This window comes from Teleopsis dalmanni, chromosome X, assembly GCF_002237135.1.
Source record: "Teleopsis dalmanni isolate 2A chromosome X, ASM223713v2, whole genome shotgun sequence".
Lineage (NCBI taxonomy): Eukaryota > Metazoa > Arthropoda > Insecta > Diptera > Diopsidae > Teleopsis > Teleopsis dalmanni.
In genome coordinates, this window is record NC_051848.1 from 91,097,591 (window position 1) to 91,116,036 (window position 18,446).

Here is an 18,446-nt window from a genome sequence, read left to right on the forward strand (position 1 = left end):
AGCGGCGTGGTTTAAAGGTGGTACATTGACAGCAACAAACTAAATGCACAAAATATCAAAATGTTACGTTTCAACCTTTCAACCTTTCAACCGCACTTTTTTCGTGCATTGTGCCGTTTTCTTTTTGAAAGTTATTGGTTAATGTTGAAGTAGACTTTTGGCTACCCTATCGATTTGACCCTGCTTGTAGAAATAAGGACCTACCACCTATCTAGCCCTGTCTAGAGGTTTTATAACCTATTCACATTAATATATAGGATGCATAACTTTTATACTGCTTATAGGCGGATAGTAACATAATCACAAAATTCTTTATTAGATATATATATAAACTGTTAAATGCAGTTTTCCCTAATCACTCGTATATAGATCCCACAAAGAGAAACTGAGTAGTCCTTTTGGTATGTTACCTATTGTAGAAATAGTAAAAACTCACAAGGGTTCTTGCAAAAAATGTTTTGATAAAACTGCGTAAAATGACTTATTACGAACAGCCGAAAAATATCTGCCGACATACCACTATAACCAATCCACCTTTTATAAACTGCAATTTAAAATAACAGCGCATATTAAGCAACTTAATACCATCTTAATTGGAAAGTCTGATCGATATGGTCCGCAAAAACAAAGCCTTGAGGTTTGCTGACAAGTGACTGTGGGTTAGAAAGCAATGGCTAAACATTGAACTCTTGCAAAATTCTTGTAAGATGAACGAAGTTCTTTATATCAGCGTTCTCTGCACAGTGCATGCACGACACATATTTGACATGCCTGAAACTCATTCTCTACAGTATCTATCAAAGGTTTCAGATGAACTCTACAAATAAAGTACGTGCATCTACAGCTTTATCAAAGGTTTCAGATGATTTTAAACCTTAGGAATGAAGTACGTGCACCCCGTCCTAACCAAACCTAATACCCATGTATTTCCTAACTGGTATACCATATTTCTGTGACTGCAAGTACATCAAAACAAAGAAACAATTAGTATTAGAGACTCTGTAAATATTTAATATAATGAGATCCGGTATTCTAAGGCATAAGTCAAAGTTTTTAATTAAGAATTGAAGAGATTTAATAGAGTACTTATTTCTGAAGACATCTTATTATACCAAAATAACTCCTATCTAAACTTAAAACGCATCGAACAAAACTATAGGGCGTACTATATATTATTTGTATTATACTATATTACTATAGTACTATGTTATAGTAGTAGTGCAAAGCGGTAACAACAAAATACATTTCGTGTATACATTTCGTATACAAAACATTTTGTTATTGGTACTTTACAGTGTTGCCATATTACTCGAGTGCGGATTTATGCTTAATTAACAATGACCACAATTTGTTTTTATGGAAAAATTAATTAATCTCAAATTGTTTTTAAAAGTTTTCATGTCATTCGTCATTACTTAAAAATTAGATTATTGTTATAATGAAATTATTTGCGAAAACTGACAGACTTACAAACACCGCGTTATTAAATCTCTGAGTGGTTACAGACTCCTCGGGGAGGTATGCAGATCTGAGGTCAATTACTGCTTAGTCTGATGAAGTGATAAACAATAACCCAGTCAAGGCGTAAAGAGGGGTTTTGGAAATACCTCGAGTTAAGAAAGAGTAAAAGTGCTCAAGTGCACTGGCTCAAACAGCTTCAACATAATAATATAATGAAATCATTGAAATATATTATTGCCCTAACCTTTATCAATTTATGTGAAAGTAAATAATTCTCACAGAAACAAACTCTTTTTTTAGTCTTGTTAATGCCATCAATAGTTCTATTTGTATTTTCAATGCTATTGAATCCGCTAATTTAAAAAAAAAAACATCTCTTATAAGAACTATCCGGTTTAAGAGTGTGCTCGCATCTTGTTGATCTAAGCGGTTAACCTTAGGTGAAAGTGTTTATTTCTGTACAATACGTGAGAATAGATGAGTTTTCTTTTGGCATCAAATCGATTTATACTAAAGAACCGCGAATATTGAATATAAATAACTGCGTACTTTTTTAAATTATGACAATGTATTACACATTTTGTAAAATATTAAATTTATTTGAAGAAAAAAACTAGAGTATGTTATTAAAAATAGCAATCGTTCGCTGTCTACAATTGCACTAATACAATGGAAGAGGTTTTAATTGAAGTTGTTGAGTTGCTTTCACTCAATGTTTGTATCATCTCAAATTAAAAAAGATATTACTAGTATCAAGCGAGAATCTACAACTATTTGCTTATCGGAAAAAAATTATAAAGATAAATTTAATATTATTATTATTATTAAAAAAAAAGGGATTGTGCACTGCGACCGAAAAGATCTATTGTCCCCTTTACTCAGGTTAGAGTGTTTCTCCAAGTCCGATTTCTTTAATGAAAGACAGTGTAGAGCCCACCTTTTCTAGTTTTGAATCTTTATGATCCATGAAATACCCTCCTACACCCTCTTCCACTTGTGCATCAGTATCGGGCACTTCCCAAGCACATGGTATGCAGTTTCTCTCCCTTCACTATAGTACAGTATAAATTTAATATACACAGTTGAATCCTGAAAATTCAACATCTTGGCTTTAAAACATAATATCGCAGTTGTTAAATGGCCGATTCGGTCTGTTTATTCGTTATAAGTCGTTCCTCACTGGCGCTATTATCCTCATCGCTCTCAGTATTAATAGCCGCAATTTACTGGCAAAAAATTTATTTTTATGTGGCTGAGATTAGAGAACCCAATATGCGCTGCACGATTGTCTATAAATAACAGTATATTTGAATTTTTAGTTTTCATGCTATCATTCAACATCTGAAGCCATTCGTTAAATAGGTCTATTGTCATCCACGCCTTCTTATTGTGTCGGTAAGGCATTGGAAAGGTGCGAATGTTCTTGAATCACCTTAAATTTACAGACAAGTGTTTTGTTCTTTATAACGAATTATAAGACGTTTAATGTTCATTGAATATCAAATAAAATATGAATTAACGAGGAAACCAAAATGCATGGAAATATTGCGAATTATTCAGGTTTTTTCAAGTGACCAGCAGTTTGTTACGAATTATTGAGGTTTTCGATTTATCGTGGTACGTTTATTGCGATTCGACTGTAATTTTATGTTCAAATATATAATTGTTTACAGGACAAATGCCGAAATTAATTTAAAAATTTTTTCTTTCAAAATTTTTTAAGTTAAAAGCATGAACAAAAACTTATCTAAACTCATATTTAAGTATATCGTTATCATTCTAACATATCATTCTAACTTAATATAGTGCATGCTTTATATATATTAGCGTTTTAAAATAAAACTCAAAAAATAATAATTAAATTTCCATTATATTATATTTATCAAAAATAATTATTATTATATGCCTTTTATTTTTCGACGCAGAAATAACTCTTACACTCTGCTTTTTATTTTAAAGCGCACAAATAATTGTTATTTTTGCCGTAAAATTATAAAAATCAGGAATAACTTTTATTTTTGAAACCAAAATAGAACTCGCACTTTTATGGTATACTGGTGAAAGTGCAAAAATATAGAATAAATTTTTGTCAGCTCCAAAGTTTTGGCAGTGTAGACGTTGACGTCCAGTAAATCATGATTGTGCTTGCAGCTTGCACCTTTTCAACCATTATTTATTATGTTATAAAATGTGATACAAACGTTTAGAGAGTTGTTTTTATGTTGAAACTATGTATTTCATCAGATCTAATAAAGATTTAATATATTTTTATAAATAGATATTTATATTATATATCAGTTATATATACATATGTCAACAAATTGCGTGCGTAGTACTTCTACTTAGTCTTCACGAACGAATCACACAATATATTACTTTTAACCTAAACAATTAATGATAGTTTATCTCATTTGAACCATCACCATGATTAAATTTTTTTTTTTTCTTAATTTTAATCGTACATATAAATAAATATTTAACAAAACTTAGGCATTCTAAATGATCGATATTTTATAAATGCACTTCTGCTTACAATATTATTATTATGTTGAAGGTAGTTGATTCAGTGCACTTGAGCACTTTTGCTCTCTATTAACTGCGAAGTTTCTTCATAACCCCTCTCTACGCCCTGACTGGATTATTGTTTATCACTTCATCAGACTAAGCAAAAATTGACCTTAGATCTGCATACCTTTCCGAGGAGCCTGTAACCATTCTGAGATTCGATAACGCGGTGTTGGCAAGTCTGTCAGTTTTCGTGAATAATTTCAGGGCTCTATCCCTGAGGTCCCTGAGGATGTCATTCGTCCTAATGTATCATGGTACCTTGAAAAGTTTTCTCAGATCCTGGCTTTGTGCAATTTCTAGCTGGCGCATAGTAGTGTTTGAGGCTTTGCTAAACGCTACTCATCCATATAGAAGTGACAGACGAATTATTTGGTTATATATCAGCTTACAATATTGTGGGATATATTCCTATTGGAACACCTATGTTAAATCTTGCTTAGCTATTTAGTTAATCATTTCAGATATGTGTCGTCCCTTTAGCATCTTCCACCCCACCCCGTTCAGTGGCTTGCTATCGCTAGTTGGTAGTCCGCAATGATTTGCAAATTAGATTATTCTCTCTTTTGCAAAATCCGCTAAATATGTAATTCAATAATAAAATGTATTGCATAATTTTTGCACTCAAGTGTATTAGCAACTGACAGTGGCGACACCTAAAAATGCATTCCGCGGCCACGTGAAAAATGTGCGTTAGTTAGAGTGCGACTATATACACGTTAGTGGGTGCATTGGAGCATGCACTATGGATTCTTAGCATAACGTGTGAGTCGTAATTGTGTACGTTTCCATTCTGTTTATTTGTGATTTGTGTAACTGCGTAACTAATTTTCATACTTTATTACTCTCGCCAGTCCAGTCCAACCCAGCCCCTCTGTACAACCCCCACCCCTTCTCCCTCTTACATTTTATTATTGCACATTTTCAAATGTTTTTGGTTGTCATGCAACTGCTAAACAACAACAACAACGGCGAAAAGCCAACATGGATTGTGTCAAACCAAAATAGTCCTTTTTATGTGCACTTATAACTGCATTGGCTCCTGGCAAATTTATGCATTGCTCGTTGTTATTTATTTATTTTCATTTAAATTTTTTTCTCCCCCTTGGATGGTATATTGCGAAGAGCTTAGAGTGGGCAGCATCAACATAAGTATCAGCATCAACATCAGTAACCAGCAACCAACAACCAACAACCAACAACCAATCGCCAACAAAAAGGACAACAACTAAAATTACATTAAAATCATTATAATTATTATTAATACCAATAAATATTAATAAGCCGCCACATATGCATAAAATTGTAATTATTTGCGGTTCCAAGAGCAAAACTGCAACGAAAAACGCATAAACGCATAAACGCATAAACGAGCAATTTCATCCGCTTGAGGTTATTTATTTTAAATTAAATTAATTTCATATGTGCAAAATACCACAAAAATGAAAATTGCTGATAATAATAAATAAATAATTAAAATTAAAACTAAGTTCAAACATGAAAACAAAAAGGCAAATTATAATGAATTCGTTTTAATTTAGCATATTATTTGCCAAATGTGCTCATAAGTAATTTGTAAAAATAACAAATGTTTTTTGTCCACATATATATGGTATATATAAATATATACACGATACATATATATGTCTATGTATATGTCCTTTGAGTTAAACATAAACACTTTTAAAATAAATTTAACATAAATTGCTTTTTGTTATTTTCATTTATTATTTCATTAATAAAACCACCTCAGACCCAAAAATATTTTAATTTTAAATCAAATTAAATTGCACAACCCAGCTCTTTCATTTTAAAAATAACAAAAAAAAAATAAGAAATAAATCATAAAAATTAGTTATTTCTCTATTGGTTTTAAAATAATTTAAAACAACAATTTTAATTAAAATTAAACTGAAATAATTTTTTTTTTGTTTTTTTGCAATTTCAGGCACTAGATTATGATTGCGAAGTCCAGCAGCAGGACATACCACAGGCGATACAACTGCTCGGTGAGATGAACAGCAACGTGAAACAAGTTACGGATTTGGTTGAGGGCATGCTGCAACGTGTTAAGCGTGGCGAACTGACCACAGAGTATGGGCTCAGTTTTCTCGAGGTTAAGTATCATATGCTGCTTGATTATTTGATCAACTTAACATATGTGGTGTTACGCAAATGTTCTGGAGAGACCATTGAAGGCGATCCATCCATTGAACGCTTGATTGAGATACGTACAGTTTTGGAGAAAATACGACCCATTGATTACAAGTTACGGTACCAAATTGATAAGCTGGTCAAGACCGCTACAACAGGAGTAACAAGCAGCACAGATCCTATTCTCTACAAGGTAATATCATTATATAGATATTTACTTACCTCCACAATTCATCATAACTTGCTTGTTGTTATCTATGAATAGCCAAATCCTGAAAATATGCTTTCAAATACTCTCGGAGAGGAAGGAGGAATTGGCTCTGAAGGTGAAGATTCTGATGGTGAATCAGACTCAGAATCTGATGATTCTGCTGATGAAGCTGGTAGTTCTGTTAAGAAACCAAAGAAAGCAGCAACAGCAGCCAAAGCTGGTATCTATGTGCCGCCTAAAATCAAGCCAGTTTTTTATGATGGAGATGAGAAATCAGTGGATAAGGATAAAAAGCTAATTGAACGTGCCAAAAAGCGTGCCATAACGTAAGTCACATATTTTTTTTGGTAAGAGTAGATCGACGCCACTCCAGTTCTCTGGCAATCTGAACTCATCATATTTAGAGCATAATTAGAAAATATAAATTTTGCATTATAGGTCTTGTTATCAGGATTGACCACTGGTTCGATAATCAGGAATGATCAAATTTGATACGATGATTGCATTAGTCTGATATTTAAAATGGATGTATTAAATATAAGAAATAATACGATCTACCATAACATAAACAACAATATTTGCAATCAAAACATCTAAGTACTTATAATGAAACCAAATTGCAGAGAATCTATTAAATTGGTTTATACATAATATTAAAATTTCATAAATTTAGCAGTTTTCAATATTAGTTTATATTTAGTTATTGTTGTCAAAATAAATATATTGAAAACGTTTTCTGAATTTACTAATATGACTTCTGTAATCTAGACCGAATTACCGAGATACAGGTAATTCAGATTAACCCCTACATTATTGGATCCGGTTTAGCATAGCTCTACTGTAAACATACATATTTTCAATTCGGTTCATTGTTTTATTAAGTCTATTATTTTATGGAATATATTAAATGATCAATAGGGAAGATTGGGAATGAGACGAAGGAATTTGGGTGTATGTAGGGGACTAATTGCTAGTAATCAATTGAATAAACTAGCATTCATTGCTTTTATACAATTTTACTTACATGTTAAGACACAAATTTTTTAAAATTAATTTGGGATTGTATTTTTAGCTTTAAAAAAGCCATTAATCAAAATTAGGAATAGGAAGTTTTAAGATTTCTTTTTATTCAAACTGTTGCCATATTTTAAATCGTAGTTCATATCATGTGATGTGAAAACACTTTGTGGGTTTTCAAATGACACACCTATAACGCATATTTCTTATATCGCTTAAACCGCACTTGCATAATTTTATGTTCAGATAATTAATGATGCGTTTAAAAACAAACTCAAACCCCTACGTGTGGAGTGGTATAGAAATAAAGTCGAGGAAACACACTGATCTGCAAATATTACTGAAGCAATCTTAGCTTAATAAACTCCGTAGTTTTTAAAATTATTTGAGGTGTCTGTCACAATTATTCCCCATTTTAATTGCATAATTTGTTTACTTGTTCTTAAATATAATCGAGAATCAGCTATTCGCTAACTCTAAAACATTCATGTGTTAATTTTCAAAATATTTTTGACATAGATCGGTAATATATCTCTATGCATTTTTTATATTTTTGCCTTTCAATTCATATCAAACTATTTAGCTAATTTGTTTTTTTTTTCTATAATTGTTTTTAAGCCGTCGCTTTTGTAAGTATTTCCTTATTGTTGAACCAATAATAACCAAATCACTATCTCTAATATGCGCCCCAACTGCAGCTCTACTCCGCATAATGTCAATCGTCTGTTTTCATTTGTCATATTATTTCATAGCTCCGCCACATTGCGATGGAAAGATTCTTTTATCTAACCCAGATTAATTTCAAAATTCAACCCATCCATTTAGTCACCCTTTTCCTCTTTTAAGCCTTATTATTTAAGGGTGTTCGCCTTACCATTCCCATCGTATCCCATGCAGTAACATTTGACCCTTCTATGCTAGCTTTTTAGATCCCACTGAGTTCTAACAACAACTACAACCTACGGAAGTATCAGAAGTATATTGATACTTCTTATATAAGATATAATTCAATATATTATTTATTTATTTTTTTCTTCTAGTTCATCCATGTTGCAAGATCTTAAGGAAGAATATTTGGATGTACCAACTGAAATATCATCTGGTTCGCGTGCACAACAAATTCTGTCCAAAGCTAATAAGGAGAAGCAAGAATATGAGGAAACCTATTTGACACGTTTGCCAGTGACCAAAGCTGAAAAACACCGTCAGCGTAAATTGACCACATTGGGTGAGTTTAAGACGAATACATGATTTCTAGTCAATGATGACCACTAAAATAATTTTAATAAAACAAAATTTTTTAGCAACCCTTGGCGACGAAATACTTGGAGAAATTAGCCGGGATGCATCATTACGTGGCGATAGCTTGTCCACTGGCGGTAGTAAAAAACGTAAATTAAAGAGCAAGGGCAAGAAACGCGGTGGCAAGAAACGCAAATTCCATTAGAAGACAGCGGCCTGTTTTCTACGCATTTTATGTACTTTTTTAGTGGTTATTTTAATTTTAAAGATAATGAAAAATGAAGGAACGAAAGGAATGAAAATTATATTGTTCTTGTTCTCTAAAATATTAAACAATTATTTTTGTAGCAAATATAAATGTTAAAACATTTTCAAATAATAATGAACTGTATTTTTAAGCAGGCAAAATTCAGATATGAGCGACACAAAAATGTATTAGACCTTTATTTTTTGTATAAAAAGCATATGCCAAGACATTGGATATGTAAGTCAAATAAATTATCAAAAATGTTTAATAGATCTTGTTATTATTGATCTATAATTTAGTAAAAATGTGACGTAAAATAAATGTTAAAAAACATTAAGAATTCTTTGTGCCAAAGATTGGCAAGCGTTCTAAAACTTCGGTTCATACCTGAGTAGATGCTATTTTTGATAATTAAAAGTGATTAATTAATTCAAAGCCAGAAATTAACTTAGCGCCTTTTTCAGCTATTAAACCCTTTAAAAGCAAACCCTAAAAAGGTACTCTGGTCAATAACGATAATCATACGCTTAGAAACTTATTTAAGCGCTGTATTTGACTTTTGTTTTTTGCTTGGAACCCGAGCTTTAATGCGACTGTGAACATCTGCAGTTAAGCAAATTTTAAATGCTAGGGGTTTTAATAATCCTCAACTTAATTGAACTTTTTACAATTTAAAGCTAATATATATATTTCTTTATTATTTTTTCACTCGTAATTTTAACAGAGATTCATATATTTTAATAATTTTTTTGTATCTTGAAATCTGTTGTCTTTATGAAAAATTTCAATGTTGCTTAATAATTTCGCCTCATTTAAATATCTGAAATTAATTGCTTTTATTTTGTTTTTTTTTTTTAATTCTTTAATAATGATATTAAGTTTATTTTCAAATTTAAAAATAACTAACTAAACTATAATGTGCAGCAATTTATTTATGGATTCCATTATTTTAACTATGTTATTACTTATATTTAATTGTTTAATTAAAATTACATATAAAATTGTTTATGTTCTTAGGTTTTTTATTAAATTTGTTAAAATCACATTTGCATAATAAATTGCAAACAGTTTATTAAGTTTTATTATGAATTCTCTACTTTTGTTTCAATTTCTTTCACTTCACATTTGTAAATTAAAATTACTTTTAAAAAATTTTCTATTTTTATTTATATAGGAAGATTGTTAAATTATTTTTCATCTTAAATTCTTAAAATATATTTTGAATATATTTTTAATTTGAAATTCTCCTAAGTTTATTATTGGAACAGTGTTAGCTATCATTTGCTCAATACAAATGTTTTCCGTTAGTGTTAACTCAAACAGCTACTAGTATTCTTAAAACATAGACTACAAAGGAATTGAGTAAAATTACTTCCATAACGCACATCAAGGCATAATTTCTTTTTTTAGAATTTTATTCTATAATGTAATATATAAAAAAACCGTTTTTGTTTGTTTATAATTTAAGATGGTCCCTAATATGTTTTCTGAAACATAGGTATATATATAAATGAAATTATGTATATACTTACAGCGTTTGAATTATATACCTGAATTCTGAATAAATTTAATGTTGATTATATTACTTTTTCTCCATTAAATTAGACTCAGTTCTCTATTTGAGATATATTAAACGTTCTATAAGCTTAAACCTTAAAAATATGCAAAATTTTGTAAACAAAAAATTGTTACTATTATATTGGATCTTTGGTTACGGTCTATTTCTCCGCCTTGACCCAGGCTTACCCTTATCCATACATTATCTCAAACAGCCGTTCTTTGTTTCACTTCAACCTCACCCAATCATATCCTAACCAATGTATATACATTCGTAATGCCTTTCATGAAGATTTTATGCACCGATTTTTAGGCTTCCTATGAGCAACTTAAGTTTATTTTGTTCCATACATTATGTAAGGAAATGAGTCTGTGTCTAAGAAGTCTGATATTCTTCAGTTTTAAACATTTAAAGAGAATGTGTTCAGCCGTTTCAATATCCATTTTATAGCAATGTCAGGTATTGGTTTAAAAGACAACTTTGGTTGTTTAAGCAGTATATATATATATATTAATTAATATGTCCCACATTAATGTTTTAAAAAACTTTCTGTCTATGTGCGTAAAATCATTAGTTGTACATTGCGACATTTTTTTTTTTTATTAATCAATTCAGTTTGAAACTGACATATTTTGGTTTGTATTGTTATATATATTTTTATTTATTTAAGTTTTGTTAATTATATATCTTTTCTTTCAGTTTTGCTAAACAGAAGTTTATTTGGATGCTTTTAGTTTAAGTAATTTGAAAAATTTATTTCATTAAGATAAAAATTATTAATATATATAATATAAATACTTTTCGTACTTTAAATATTTTACAATTTAATTGCAATATTAGATCATTCCAACTCACAACCAGACCTCACAACCATGGATGAGGAACATTATCTGAAACGAGTGCAAATATAAAGTCACTTCAACAATACATAAATATTTTATTTCACTTACGACTTGTACTTTATTTTAGTCTTACTTTATTTTAAAGTTTAAATGAAATAATGAACTAAATTAAAACTGTTCATGAAATAGCAATATTTAATTGATTTTTATTTAAATAAGATATTTAGTTATAAATGTTCAATGTGTATAATTTTTGTATTTAAATTATTAAGAAAAATAACAAACAAAATAAATTATATAGAATTAAAAACTGCATTAGTTTTGGCAAAAAATTTTAAAATTGTATACTAAATTGACAAAAAATATAAGTTAATTATTTCAAAAATAATTAATTAAAATCTTAAGATATGCTTAAAAAAATTATGTAAAATAAATCAAGAAAATTTTCATTAGAAACAGCAAAATTTGTAATAGAAAATATTTCGTTGTTTTTAGGAGTAAAAAATTAATATTTTGGCAATACAAATATAAATTTATATATATTATTTATGTGAACAGTATAAGAATTTTCTAAGTTTAACAATATTAAATGAAAGTTCAAATATTAAAATAAACACAAGAATAGAAAACGTAACAAAAATAATTGGCAACTAAAAAATATCTACACAAATACAGTTATAATATAAAGCAATACATATATTTAAATATATATAAAACAATGAATAAATTAAATGAGAGAAAAAACTTCTTGAATATACAAAATTTACAGTTTTCAGAACAAAAAAGTAAAAATGCAGTTGCCTTATTACAAATAAACTAAAACAAAAAGTACAGACCGGAAATATACAAAAAATAAATAAATGAAAATACCAAAATATATATTATCATATGTAATTGAAATAATAATGATCGTTAAACATTTAATAAATAGAAAAAAAGCCAAAAGTATACATAACATTTTATTTAACAGAGCAAAAGAAAAAACATGAATTTTAATAAACTAGAAAATTGAAAATATTTTGCATATTTTATGTTTAAAAATATGAAAATATGAAAATATGAAATATGAAGGAAATTAAAAAAAATATTATTCAAATTATATAAATTTTTAATGAAACCCCACCCAAAATTAATTTTTAATGAATTATTTCAAAATATTTTTCTAAACTAAAATTTAAAATGAAATAAGATTTATTAAAAAAGAACATAAATGAAAATATTTCATAAGGAATAAATTTTGAAACAAAATTTAAAAAGATTTTAAATACAAAATACGAAAGCTCCTAAAAACAACTAAATTTAGACATAATAAGAAACAAAAATTATAAAAACATTATTATTCAGAAATTTTATTATATATAACAAAATTAAAAAAAAAATTGCATACGACTTTGGCAATGTTAAGCAAATTCTATGCTTGGGTTTTATAGAGAGACACGATTTATCTTTCTATATCAACAGCCTTAAAGAAGTGTGTATACCATAGTGTACATACACATACATAAAGTATTTTGTTAATGTATTAGTAAGAAGAAATAGTTAGAAGAAGAAAATGTAGACGGCCCTTACAGGAGACAAAACCTTGTAAGCCATTATTGAGTTAAAAAATAGATATTAAAATATTTTGCTTATTTAAATTTGTACGGTCTATAATAGGAACGCTATTTCTTATAAAAAGTGGGATAATAGGAGGGTGATTCTCAAGCCTCCCATTTCTAGAAATATAATTCTTGTCAAAGACATAATGGTGATTAGAAAATTTATGAGGAGATATGACAGTCGAGTTCGACAAGATGCATAGTAGGTTTACAGAATGCAAGACGCGGAGATGCTTTCTACAAATTATAGTGTCCAATTTAATAAAATAATCATTTATTATAGTTAACCGAATTGGTATATCTCAGGTCTATGCGTGAGCACAACAAGTTTAGATTGGCTTTGTGTGTTCACAGTTTGAACTTTATAGGATTAAATTTCTAGATTCTAGATTTCTAACAGTCGACAAATTTATAAATGGACAATGACATCAGTAGATATTTCCAAATTTCGATGTTAAGAGATATTTGACAGTATTCGAAACTTTTGTATAGTCAGCCCAAAAATTAAATTAATTACCTTAAAATATTGAACTTTAAAATTTTTCCACTACTATCCACCACAATAATAATAGTTTCATGAGAACATAATATTTAAAAGGTAGTTTTTTCTGAATTTATTTATTACAATTGTTTAAATTATACTTTTTGCAGATAATTATACTTTTTATCTGCTTCTGTGTATTGTAAGTCTGACGTCAAGAATATTAAATATTTTGTTTTTAATGCAATAGTTTTAATATATTTGGTTTTTATTTCTGAAGATCTGCGTCTCTATATTAATATTACTTAATGGGATAATCTTAATATTACTTAATTTCCCTAATGGGAAATTATTTAGATTTGATTTAGACTTTCCCTGAAATTGTGACAAAGAATACGAAATCAGTTATGTGTCAATAGTTGGAGTAAAGAAAATAGTTTATTTAAAAAAAACGTTAGTGGGAAAATATGTCTTTGTTTTTTAAATATGAAAAATAATTAAAAAATATGAAACCTTAACTCTAAAAAAGCATCCAGCAGAAGATTAAAAATTGAAAAAATGAGTATGAAATTTCTAAAATAAATTTATTAGTATTGTGGGTCGTTATCCAGAAGCTAGTCATCAAATCGATCATCGATACTTAAACGCTCTAACGAGATCCTCGAACTCGCTATAAACGCATCATAGACTTTGTTTAACATTGCGAATTTGTACACTAATATATTTTAGAAAAAAAAAGGAAAAATATGAAGATGTATATATGTCTACGGTAACATAATATACGTTAAAATATTGGAACGTCCATAAACTGATTCTCAAATATAAGAATCAAATATACGTATATAATAAAACAAATATTTATTACACATTTAAGTTACATTATCGGGTAATCTGGTCTTCTTTCTATAAACGAAAATTAAAACAAAATTTAATAGTTTTGTATTTTTACCGATTTTTCCCGATTTTTCTTGCATCTGAAGTAATTAATTATTTTCAATATATAACAATGATATTTTAAATATTAAATAGGATTAGATATATTCTGTAGAAATTTTAAATTACAAATTAAATTCTTGACAGACAAATTGTTTATATCACTTATATAATTTCACTATATTTACACCCTCAACTATAGTCCTCAATCACAGCAGATATAGTTCCTTTTAAACTATTAGATGTAAGCATAGCTCAACTACAAACTATGGATTACCTTTTTTGGAGCTTTTAATTCTTTACTTATATGTGCAATATATCAAAATTTATTCCTTAAAATATCATTGTTATACATAAATAAACAATTGAATAAGTAAATAAAAACAAATAAAATAAAAAAAAAATTAATACTGTTTTTATTTGGATTTATAAAAACAGACCAGAATTACTGATAACCTAGCTTAAAAATATATAAAAAAATTAGACTTTTAATAAAATCTATTATATTAATTTCATATTGATATAAGAAAATTATGCTAAGTTCAATTATTAAGAAAATTATAAAGTAAATTATTGAAAGTTAGCGTATAGGTTTTTTTTTAATTTTTAAAATCTACAATTTTAAAAAAATTATAAACTTATTTTATATATCGAATATATTTTTAAAGCTATGTATATAAGAATGCAAAACATGAATGAGAAGAAAATTTGGAACTACAAACATTTTTGGCTAACATACCTAAAATTGATAAGGCAAAAATAAAAAACTTTTTCAAAATTCAAAATTTAATTATTAAAACCAAAAAAAAAAGTTAAAACTATTTTTTGGAAAAACTTTTGGCTATAAAATTTAAGTAAATCAGCAACAGTGAAATACAAAATTTTTTGCAGTGCAGTAAACGTTAAAATTTTTTTACACTAAGCATAATTTAAAATTAAATAAATTAATTTAATTAATTTATTTCAAAATGCTAAAGCAAAATAATTAAAGACTGAATCTGTTATTTTTTCTTTAACAAAAATTTTTTTATATTAAACAAAAGATTATAATTCGAATATTAATTTACATTCAATGCAATATTTTTAAATTTAATTAATAATTTAAATTTAAATAGCAGAATTTTTATAGCAAATATTTTACAATTTTATTAAAATTTATAACAAAAAAATTAAATATTTTGTTTGATATGTTTTTTTTATTTATTTTTTAATGATTTTAATTTTTTCTCATTATTAAAGCTGAAGTTTATTGTTCCTTTTAAGAGAATATATAAGGAAAGTTATAAAAAAATGAAAGTAAAATTTAAAATATTTTGAAAATTTTGAAAATTTTTGTTAAATATTTTAAGTTTTGTGCTGAAAAATTATAAAAATGATAATAAAAAACAAAAGTCGCCTTAGAAAAAATTCTTTCAGAAAGGAACAACAAAGTAAATTACAATTAAAATTAAAGAGAAATAAGCAAATAACTTAAGGAAGTTCGGTCGGTGCCGAGCATTATGTGCCCTACAGATGCATAGAGTGCTGCGTTAAGCCGCTGTATATTTTATATATAAATGTGAAATTTTAAAATTTCCATGAGAGTAGGATCTTAACTTAAGTGCTGTATTTTTATGAACATAAATAAATATTTCGTTTAATAATCTTATATCTATAACGTCGTTCATACAAATGAATTCGTATAATGGCACTTTTGCAGATTATAGGGTACATCAATAATAACCAGTTGAAAATATATACAAAAGATTTTCTTTAAACAAATTGGAGAAGTGCAAATTTTATTTAACTAAAGAAAAACTCATCTATATATATAAATAAAAAATTAAACAATAATTAAGCCACAAATTAAATTAATTCTTTAATTTTTATAGCCAAAAAGTGTTTAGTTAAGTTATATAAATAAATTTATATGATAATATTATTATTAAGTACAATTTAACCAATAAAAAAATTAATTCAATTATATTTTTAAATTTAAAATTAAAATTTTAAAATATTTTTTTAACAACATGAAGTCTTATTACAAAAATATTATAATAATTATAATAATAGTATTTATATATAAACAAAATATATGTGCATAATTTGCGATTGAGATAAATTCAAAAAAAAAAAAATTATATGTTATATAAATAAAGTATTTAATATTTCTTATTTAAATTGTAGTGATAAAGATTTTTTAAATTCGAGCTTAAAACTATTATTTTCAAAAAAAAAATTAATTGAAAAAATTTACTTTCATCGTAATTATTTTTCGTGACATAAAGAATAACCTACATTGTATTATGCTTATATACCATAAAATATATGTAAGTAATTAAATTTTGTACATAGAAAAGTACGCAAGCACACTCATACACACACACACACACACACACACACACACACATACACACACACACCAGCCACATTGGATTGCCTCACCCTTTGCATAATTGATTGCATTGCGTTTAGGAAAATTCGTTTTTACTATTGAAAGGATACTCGTATTATGGAAAGTTGAAGTAAATTTAATAAAATAATAAAAATGAAAGCAAAAGTAAATATGAATGTCACACAAACCTACAAAATAAAAAAAAAGTTATACAAACAATTAAATGTAATAATAATATTATTATACTATATGTAAAAGTAACTCAATTGAAATCGTAATCTATAAAGCAACTGTAAAATAAAAATACACTTGAAAAATAATTAATAAATGAAAGAAGAGAATATTGTCGACTTATTTTTTGCGGTGTGGAGTGTTTAACTAAAAAGCCTTTTACACAGCATCGTCCGCTGTCAGCGCACGATGTCATCGCTTGCCATTACACATCAAATTTTTCAACAATTTCTTAAACAATACAAACATGGTTCACTCATCAGTATTAAAGCAATCGCTGAAGTGGAGCACTTAAAGGGCACTTAACAAAGAAAACTTTATTTTCTAATAGAATATTTAACATACCCAGCTACATATTTGATGCAAATCAGATGATGCACTACTAATAAAGCGTATAGAATGCTATGATTGCTAAAAATACCAAGCGCTCTGTTCTTACTATGCACAGAGCACTTTTAATGCGGCATCTCTTGTCTCTTGTAATGCCCACGAGAGTGCTGATTTGAATGCGGCTTAGGCATTCGTGATGATTAATGGATACATAAACATGTGTATAAGTCAATAATTGTCCGGCTTATAATTGTAAGTAAATGCTTTTACTGTCTTCTATGAAGACTTGACTTAGAAAATCAAACATGAGTTTTGCTCTGGCTCACTATGTAGCGCTTTTAAAAACTGATTCTAAATTCATTGGTTTTTTAGTACTTTAGCATAAGACTACAAAAAAGAAATATGATCTTATGCTGACGCAGTGTCTGGATCAAAAATTAATTTTATGGTTAGAATTGTACAATTAATAAGATATTAAAATGAATAAATAAGTATATTAAAAATTGTATTTATTAAAAACAATTTACTTGCTTATAACGCATAAAGTGTATTAAATATAAAGTATCTTCGTAAATTCAGAGCGCTACTAACTTATATATTTCGAAATTTATTAACCCATAAACTCTTCTAGTGTGACTGAAATAATTGATTGATGTGATTGACATTATAGTTGTATCCACGGTCCTTCAACCATTCTCGAGGAAGTTTGTTTGGTTTATGTTTCAAGCAGATAAGTGAAGTTCCGACATATGACCGCAGATTAACCAGCATTCTGCACTGGTTGGAAATTAATGTATAAATATATAGGAAATTAATATATATTTGCTTACCACAAGCGTTTTTATAACAAAGGTCTCTTATCGACTGGCTTACAATTACACTAGTTTACAGCCAAAAATTTCAAAAAGACGAGACATATTTCCTATATGGAAATTTTTCGTAGAGCTCGATAATCATACCGATGTAATTATTTGCTCTCCCCTGTTATTTATTGTTGCCATGCTATCATATTAAAATATCGTAATATTATAGTTAAATAAATATAAAACGTAAAAATATTTATATATCTGATGTGTTTGATCAACCAGCGTGTAACTGTAGGGTCTATATATTTCATCTCTACATAAAGGCTATAGGGAACTGTATTACCTATCCCTCACTCAGGTGTTTTTACCTGAAACGGATTATGAATAAAACTTATA

General features: G+C 27.7%; 1 protein-coding gene across 1 annotated transcript in view; it reads left to right on the top strand.

Moving 5' to 3' along the window:
- The window catches only part of LOC119687732 (neuroguidin), an 86,462-nt gene extending 76,819 nt beyond the window's left edge, over positions 1 to 9,643 (top strand). The window contains exons 2-5 of the mRNA XM_038102166.1: positions 5,975 to 6,373; positions 6,446 to 6,717; positions 8,449 to 8,636; positions 8,713 to 9,643. Coding sequence (XP_037958094.1) covers positions 5,975 to 6,373; positions 6,446 to 6,717; positions 8,449 to 8,636; positions 8,713 to 8,855 — 1,002 coding nt within the window. The 3' untranslated portion in view covers positions 8,856 to 9,643. The remainder of the gene's footprint in view (positions 1 to 5,974; positions 6,374 to 6,445; positions 6,718 to 8,448; positions 8,637 to 8,712) is intronic.
- Positions 9,644 to 18,446: the final 8,803 nt, after the last annotated feature.